General features: G+C 46.2%; 1 protein-coding gene across 1 annotated transcript in view; it reads left to right on the forward strand.

Annotated features, from left to right (window-relative positions):
* Window positions 1-9,120, forward strand: part of LOC108297537 (nuclear RNA export factor 2-like) — a 58,626-nt gene that overhangs the window by 41,666 nt on the left and 7,840 nt on the right. Inside the window, exons 5-12 of the mRNA XM_037735452.1 lie at window positions 7,024-7,207; window positions 7,435-7,588; window positions 7,896-7,979; window positions 8,091-8,195; window positions 8,313-8,393; window positions 8,547-8,616; window positions 8,773-8,861; window positions 8,982-9,118. Of these exons, the coding sequence (XP_037591380.1) occupies window positions 7,024-7,207; window positions 7,435-7,588; window positions 7,896-7,979; window positions 8,091-8,195; window positions 8,313-8,393; window positions 8,547-8,616; window positions 8,773-8,861; window positions 8,982-9,118 (904 nt within the window). The remainder of the gene's footprint in view (window positions 1-7,023; window positions 7,208-7,434; window positions 7,589-7,895; window positions 7,980-8,090; window positions 8,196-8,312; window positions 8,394-8,546; window positions 8,617-8,772; window positions 8,862-8,981; window positions 9,119-9,120) is intronic.

Consider the following 9,120-nt stretch of genomic DNA (forward strand, 5'->3'; position numbering starts at 1 on the left):
CACACACACACACACACACACACACACACACACACACACACAATTTACCGGAGCCCCTTGCAGTTAGGGTCCCAAATGGGATATCTGTCATATGAAGCATATGTGCCAACATGAGACTCAGAGGTGGAACTGAGTAACATGGGAGCCATATGTGGGGTGGACTACCTGTGTTGAGGGAGGTCTCCAGGTTTTATGGGGCAGCCATTGTAGAGTTTCTAGAATTCAGTCTCTGTCATGCATGTCAATTAATGGGCAGGCAACAGTGGTATTTCAGCTGTGGCGGTTTCATAATGTGGGTGGACTTCTCCTGGCTGTGCAGCATCCAGGCCTGCTTTTCTGGCTCTCACAGAGTTTTTGTAAGCTATGTAATATATTTTATTACAGATATCTTGTTTGTATAAAACAGCTAGAGTGAATTCTGGCATAGGCAGGTTGGGACCTTGATTAACACACTACTTGGCACCAAAATTGGTTGCAAGCAAAAGACCTTGAAGGAAAGGGGGATTTGGGATAGATTTGTCCCACAGACCATAGTTGCTGACCACTGCTCTAAGCTAATAGACTCATTGGGTCCCCAAAACAGTGCTGAGTGGGAAGTCAGCAAAATGAGGAGGCAGCTATTCCTAGGATCCTCTGGCAAGCATAAGCCAAAAGCTGAGGCTTTAACACAGTTGTTTTCAACCTTGGTTGCATACTGCAAGTCACGTGGAAAGTATAAAAATGTGGTTGCCCGGATCTAACCCCGGTTCTGCTTTGATTGTTCTGGGTGTGTCCTGGTGCTAGTGAATTGTCTCCAGGTCTCCAAGTGGCTCTAATGTAATCATGGTTGAGAACTGCTTGAGCAATTTAAATGACAAGAATGCAAGTATTTTACCGTAAATACTTTTAAAATGTTATAATTGTGGCTTCAGAATGATAATGTTACAATATATGATAAATACAGAGTTACACTGGAAAATATGAAATAAAGATTCCCGTGTAAGAAATCGAGGAGAATGTCTTTTTCAAACAGAAAGGAAATGAGAAAACTGGTAAAGCAGGGGCCACCACAGCTTGTGTCCGCGTTGAAGCTAAACTGCCGGCAAGGCCAGAGCAGCGTATGGGGTTAAAGCAAAGTGTCCGTGAGCCCAGGGCTGATTCAGCAGTGGAGGTTCCTCTGCAGAAGACAGCCACAACCCAGGGTCAACATGGAAGGGATGGCACAAACTCAACAAATCCAATAATTGGCACTGAGGGAATAGAAAAAAATGGAAGCGACTGAAACAGACATTAAGATAATATTTCCCCAGAGAGACAAAGGAGTGATAAAGGATGAAATTATGTCCGTTATAAAAGAATAGAAGGCTGTCCAAGAAAGATGGCTAATTGAAGGCAAGTTTCTCCTTTCACTTCCTCCTGAAACTTCATTAAAACAACATCAAAGGTGAACAAATTGTGGTATGTCCATCAAGGGGCTACTACTCAGCAAGGAAAATTCAAGAACATGGGTGGGTCACAGAAACATGCCGAGTTAAAGAAGCCAGACACAAAGGGGTACAGGGTGTTTGATTCCGTTTCTGTGAAATCCTAGAATAGGAAAACGAATATATACTAACTGAAAGCAGATCAGTGTTTGCATGGAGCCAAGGGATGAAGAGGAGATCAACTGGGAACCTTTTGGGGTGTGTGTTATATTCTATATCTTGATTGATGTGGTAGCTCGCCCTAATCCCTGGAATCTGGGATCAGGAGAAGTTGAATGAGTCGTCAAAAGTGAGGTTAGCTTATTAATCAGAGGGAAGATATCCACACCCGATTATCAATAATAAACGGTTTCCATTGTGCTGTATATGGGCCAATAGGAAAAGTGCTTCTTCCCAAGCACTTGGCAAAACCCTGACCCAGCCATAAACATCCACAAGTATAAAGCATAGGTGTGAAAGTATAACCATTCTGCATTCCAGCCACCTGCTTCTACACATGGTTGACATTCTCACGTGTCCCTTTACCCTGACTTGTTTGTGTTCATATATACAAATGAAAACAGAATTTTTCACTGATATGTTCTTCTGAGGAATCATACTATAATATACAGTTTTATAACCTGACATTTTTTTTCTTTCCCTTTGTATCACGTGGTGTGACGAATCTTCTGCCTGGCTGCTTGTAGTCTGCCACTTAAACCTGAAACATTTCTTGCATAATAATACATTTTGTTTCCTCAAAGGTTGGAAATGGGCATTTAAGTCCCCTACTGAATCCTTCCACATAACCTGTTTCATGCTCTGAGCATTTTATTTTGGTTCCCTTCATCCATATGTCACATGATTCCCCACTGGGGCCGGGGCTGTCCTGTTTTACTACCGCCGCTTTGTAAAAATACGGCTGACATGGCAACCGGATCCGACTCACTCATCTCTTTTCCTTGTCATTTCCAGGAGGACTAATGACAACGAATACAACTAATACATATTTCTCTCTCAGTAAATGCCAGATGTTGTACTAGGTTCTGGACATAGCAATAGACAACTTATTTTTGGTGCTTGTTAGGTCACAGGCATTTCTCCAGGTGTTTTTCATGTATTTCCGTGTGTTAATTCACTTAATTTTTACAGTAGCCCACAAGGTTGAAACTGTTACTAAATTCTTTGAGTCAAGGGGAAAAGGGGCAAAAAGAACTTGAGTCACAGCGAGTTACTTGCTTTGGATCATAGAGTTTAGCACCAGGATTGAAATCCTGATGGATCTGATTTCAAATCCTGTGCCCATAACCAATCCTGTGCGACTCTGTGTCAAGGCTGAAATGAGTGGTGCGAGAAGGCCCACTCAGAGTCTGGTGGGCAATGATGGGTGTGGTGTCTGGAACCAGTGAGCCCTGACTCCAGGCTTCTGGGCAAGAAGCTCATCGTTGCACACTGTTGCCCTGTACCATCTCTCCTTTCTTGGACTGTGTGGGAACTGTTTCTCTGGTGTTCAACTTGAAGTGAAGTAACAGGGACAGACAAGATGTACATGGACAGGAAAGAAGGAGGGCTTCCAGAGGGGAGCATATCGCCAAGATGAATTCAGTTCCCTGGGGGGCTTTTTCAATGTGTGTTTCATTGTCTTCTCTCTGTATTCACCTCACCCTCTCCTTTCTGACCCACACATCCATCCCTTGGCCTTTTCACTCTGTACAGTCATGCCCCTTCTTTGCCATGTCTACTTGATTCCAAGGACAGTCATTTCTGCTTCTCCCAGGACAATATCAGCCACTCTCCGGTCCCGTCATCCTTCTGTCCCAAGGCACCTGTAAGGCACAGCCATATAATCATATGTATATATTTAGACAGAGAGCGATTTATGTAATAAATTCAAAAAGTGAAATGTCTGGATCAAACTGTAAGAATGACTTCTGAATGGTTAGGCATATCGCAGAAAATTAGACTCACACACGGCTACTGGCAGGGTATGTCGGTGTAAATCTCATGGAAAATATCACTTTACGCTTAAAAGTATTCATGTGCTTCTCCTGGGAAAGGTGGATCGGGGACTCAAAATCTTACACCCACTTTGAAGCTCTGGCTGTGTTCCACTGGGTTTTTTGGTCTCCCCCACTGGGGGTGCTCTGTAACCCTGGTCAACCCGTGGATATTGTTCCATTACTTTTGTGTGCAGAGAACTCTATTACTTTCTTATTTTAAAACCGTCAACTCAAATAGTAAAACACCGAGAGGTTTTAAAAAAAAAAAAAGAAAGAAAGAAAGAAAGAAGAAAGGAAAAAGCATATTCTGAACAAGAAACAAAATTTGGCCATATATAACACATGACACATGAAAAGAAATGTGCAGTGGGCTCCAGTATTGTGTGGCGATGCGTTTCCCAACATGACTTGGAGTCATGCCTATCTGTAACCTAATTCTAGAAGCATGGAATACAAAATACAAATACTTGCTTGCATGGGCTCCACAGACACACAGACCCACACTCTTCCCTTTCCCTGAGACAGGGATGGTACTTCCTGTCTGTCGGAAGGCTGAATGAACACAACATGCCTGTAGGTCCAGAACATTCTTCCTACAGGGACCACATGTCCAGAAAGCTCTGTCTGCTGGATTCAGGGAACGCCTCTCCTCATTTCCGTCACTACTATTTGCAAAAGCCTCCTTCTCTGAGATCCTCAAAGCTGCCGTTCTAGCCTTAGTCTGCAGGGAGGTGCTTAGTTCTATTTCTAAGGATACATTAATGAAAAAAATATTAATGTTGCAGAAGAAAAAAGTAGTTCGTTCTAGTTTTGCAAGCAGGTTATGAAATAGTTCTGCAGCCCGAATAGGTCTGGAATAAATACAAATAGACGTCGGTGGAAATGGTTGAGATGGATGTATCCTCAAAAGTGGTTTTGCCGATGAACCCAAACCTACATCACATGCATTCTTTTAACAAATATTAATGAGGCCCTTCTTCTGTGCCAGACACCACCCGCCCAGAGTGACTCCTAATCTGAAAACCCGTGGCCCAAACAGATTTCACCCATCTGGTCGAAGACAGAGATCTCCACCTTGTCCAAAGCACCTGGTTCCCACACCAACAGGAGTGACTAACACAAAACATCATCCCTGGCCTGCTCAGCAAAGTCTGTCCTTGAGACCTGAAAGCTTGCCATTTAAGGGAGAACCAGTGCAGTTGCTGGAGGAGCACTCGGGGTGTAGAGGCAGACCAATATAGGTGACGACATAATTCCTGTTCTGCCACTTACTTGGCTGGGAAATGTACCCGACGTCTGTGAGCGTCATATCCATGATCTGAAAAGAGACTGTGGATACAATTGTCATGGGATTTCTGTGAGGAGGTCAAGAGAAACCTAGTGAGTCTGCCCAACACGGAGCAACTGTTGGTTGCCACTGGGCAAGTGTTGGTTTTCTTCTTACCCCATTCTTTCTGTGCCGTAGCAGGGATGCTGATGCACTCAGTGGCATGGCAGTGACGTAGGCAGAATTCCAAAATAACACAGGAAGTACCAGTAGGAGCGCACGTGATGTCATAAAGGACACTCACTACTATGTCTGTGTGGGAGGATCAGCCAGTACATCATGGTGGGGCCCGAGGGGAAGCCCAGGCGGTCTGGGTGAGAAGCGCTAGCTGCTTTACAGTACCCTTGAGGTCGCCTGTAATTCTGGCAGCACAACTGCGAGACAGGGATTGTGCTGAGATGCCAGAGTTCAGCAAGTGGATGTGCGCCTGTGTGTGTTTTGTCTTCAGCATCTCTCTCTGTCGCGTACCTCTGTGGCTTTTTATCATCTGTGCTCTCTTCCAACGCAAAGCCTTGCCTGAGGCTGTAGCTGTAGCTGTTGAATAGCTCACTTTTACCCCTTCTTCCCCTCAGTGACATTATTTCTGAAGTAATGCTGCTTCTCAAAAATGACGCTGACTCATCCTGTGCTCCATATATTCACCACGTGCCCTTAACCCTCATTTTAATCTTCGATTTTTTTCCCCTTTCATTTATGGACTTTTGTGAAAATGAGTTGGTTTCTGGGCATCCTCCAAATGTCAGCAATAGGGGTCTTTGTTGTTGTCGTTGTTGTTGTCGCTGTAGCTGCGTATTGTTATGGACTCATAGCTTTTTAACATACCGATGGGCCCCAAACCCCGTTTAAAGGATTTTGAGTAGAGGAATGACAAGATTTGACTCAGGCATTAAAAAGGTCCCTCTGCCTGCTGTGTTGAAAATAGATGGTAAGGGAGCCAAGGGCAAAAGCGGAAGGACAAGTTGGAAGGCAGCATAATGCAGGAGACAGATGTTGGTGACCTGGCCAGGGTAGGTAGCAATGGAGGGGGTGAGAAGTGGCCAGACTCTGGATATATTTTAAAGGTAGAGCCAAGAGAAGACACATCCATCCTGATCGGTTGGATGTAGAGTGTGAGAGAAAGTGAGCACTCCAGGTCCACCTCCAAGTTCTGGGGACCGAGCATCAGGAATGTCTAGGTCAAACGCTCTGCCTACATTTAATATCACTTCTAATGGCACACAGGGAAAGTCCCAAAGCAGCCGAGAGGAGCAGAACTGTCCTGACAGTGGGTCACACACAGTGAAAGAAATGACCCGCCTTCCCCAGCCCCCACAGAAGTTCATCTGAGGCCTGGCCATAATCAGTAGTACATTGCAGAGAGATCGGCAGTGACCGAGATTTTATTCATACGGGTACCCCGAGACGACGGGTACATTTTGAAATTGGTTGAGGTCTGTTTGATGGCCCAGGAGATGGTCTACCTTCGTGAATGCTACAAGACGGTAGGGGGGGAAAGAAAAGCATGCTCTGCTTTCGTTGTTGGGCACAGTGTTTTACTTATGTCCTTTACATCCTGTTACTGTAGTGGTTTTCAATATCTTTGCTGATTTTCTTTCTTTATGGGAATTCTGTCACTTGCTTGGGAAGAGTTGTCTCTTGGGCTGAAAGCATTTCAGGCTGGACAAAAAGAAAGCCTGCTCTGGATATTTCCAACTGGGTACTGTTGAGGGCAAGGCTGGAGGTAGGGGGGTAGCTTCGGAAGCTGTTACCTCAGTCTCACCTGTCATTAAAGCCTGTGCTACACCGGCAAAGAAGTACAGCTTGCTGATGGTTCACAGAATGCATTTGGGGGACTGGATTTGGGAGGTGCGAGAGAGGTTGTGTCCAGGTGTTGGTGTGGTTGGTGTGTTAGATTGGAGAAGCCTGAGAGAAGGCAAGATTAGGACCCCCTCCAGGTGTGCGTCTGGTATGTAGTCTAACCCATGGACACACGCACCTCTGTTCTGTATAATTCCTGCTCCATTTTTTTAAGTGGTTCACCACAGTTGCTTCCTCTCCCAAGATTCCTCCCCTGATTGTGCCGCCTGTGAGATAAGGCCCTTGTATCTGGACAGGCAGAGGAGTTTGTTTTCTGGGGCTTGTGTGATTGATCCCTTGGGGCGGGTTGGCACTCTGCTTACCCTACCATGGAGTTAGCCCACGGCATGGTACGTGGTAAGTGGGCCATTGACCCATTGACATGTCTTCGAACTTGTCTTCTTCTTCCCAGTTGCAGGATGCCATGACCATGGTAGCACTTTTCAAGGAAGAAAGAAAGGTGGGAGTTCTTTCCAGGATAATTTTGACAAGAGGAACCCTCGTTACGAACACGGTGGGCATGAGCTTCCGCCTTCAGAGCGCCAGGAGAATGATGGAAGCCTGGAGATGGGGGATGTCCACAAGGACCGCCAACTAAGACAGTAAGTGACCAGGCAGCCTGGTTTGCACGTAGCAGTCCCCCGGGACTGTGCAACCCTTTTATTCTCCGTGGTCTTCCTTTTTTTCTCTCATTAGAGAACAGAGGAATGCTGGAAGCGGAATAATGGCTAGGCAATCCTAACTGTAGCACTGGTGTCAGTGAGGGGGGCGTGTATAGAAGGCTTTCTTAGATTTAATGGATACCCACCTTCTCGCCTCTTCCCCACAGCACTCCTTATAGTATCGAACGCAACAGGAAGCTAGTGAAATGGCATAGTGAAGACCAAATCCATACTACCACGTGGAGAAACAGAAAACGTCCAGAGAGAAAAATGATGGAGGACACGCAAGATGGAAAAACGAGGGCCTGGTTCAAGGTCACAGTGAGTATCTTGGTGAGGTCTGCATTAGGTGGACTACTCTGGAACCTGATAGAAGGAAGACCACTTAAAACACCCTAAATTGATTATTTGCAGGAGAGCTTCGGAATGGGGGGAAAGGGAGTTTCGGGAATCCATATTTGGCACACAAATAAATAAGAAATCCTGTCAGCGGTCGCTTCTTTAAAAGTCCAAGCTAAGTAGAAGGCTGGAATAAAAAAGAAAGAAAAAAGAGCTGGTTGGTTCTGTTCTCCATCATTTGTTCCACGTTGTCTCTCCCTTCTCTCCTGTGTCTTGTTTTTACCCTCAGATTCCTTACGGGGGAAAGTATGACAAGGCATGGCTAATGAATTCAATCCAGAGCCATTGCAGTGTCCCCTTCACTCCACTTGATGTAAGAGAGCATGGTGAAGCCAGATGAGTGGGCACGGGGTACGGGGAGAGGCCTGGCTCAGCAGGGGCCATTGGCCTCTGACACCGTTGCTCTTGCCTTCACTCCCTGTAGTTCCACTACTTCCAAAATCGGGCACACTTCTTTGTGCAAGGTGCTAGTACTGCCTCTGCATTGAAGGATGTCAACTATACGATTTGTGATGACCACAACCGGAAGGTGTGTGCGGAGGGCATTCCCTGTCCTTAGTCTCTGGGTAGGAGGACAGGCCAGGAGGCTGGTCATCCTCATTGGGATTAGAGGTCCTGGTACTTACCCCACGTCTCCTTCCTGCAGATATGTATATTTGTCAATCATTCTACTGCGCCCTTCTCTGTGAAGAATAAGTTGAAGCCAAGCCACATGGAGTTGCTAAAGGTAATACAGACTCCAGGATCATTGCATGCCCACTTCCTGGATGCACCTCTTCTTCCCCTGGCCCCCTCTTTCCCTGTCACCACCACCACCACCACCACCACCACCACCACCACCAGAGCCTCAGAGTCTCTGTCTTCATCTCTGTCTCTATAGCTGACCATGGACAAACGATATGATGTCTCCCAGCAAGCTCTTGATCTCCAGAGTCTCTGCTTTGACCCAGGTATGGCTGACAGCAGCAATTCTAAGGCAAGTGGGGGCAGAGCAGTCTGCCCGGGAGGGAGACTTAGGGATGGCAATTTAGGGAGGGGTTGGTGCTGGCTCTGGTCCAGCCAGGGCCCTCCCAGCCTTCTGATTCTCTTCTCTTGGCTTCCTGAAGACTTGACGGGCCGTGATATTGATATAATCCTGAATCGAAGAAACTGCATGGCTGCCACCCTGAAGATCATTGAATCGAATTTCCCTGAGGTGAAGCCTTAAGCCAAGTGCTGGTTTTTAGTTAGAGGGGTGGAAGAGAAAAGGTGGAGGGCAGATTTGTCTCTGAGGCGCAAGACAGTAGCTGCCACACTAACTCTTCTTGACCCAAAGCTACTGTCTTTGAACTTGTGCAACAACAAACTGTACCAGCTGGATGGCCTGTCCGACATTACAGAGAAGGCCCCCAAAGTCAAGATCCTGAACCTCTCCAAAAATGAGGTGAGAAGGGGGAGCCAGATCAACTTTGGGT

This window comes from Cebus imitator, unplaced genomic scaffold, assembly GCF_001604975.1.
Source record: "Cebus imitator isolate Cc_AM_T3 unplaced genomic scaffold, Cebus_imitator-1.0 Scaffold812, whole genome shotgun sequence".
Lineage (NCBI taxonomy): Eukaryota > Metazoa > Chordata > Mammalia > Primates > Cebidae > Cebus > Cebus imitator.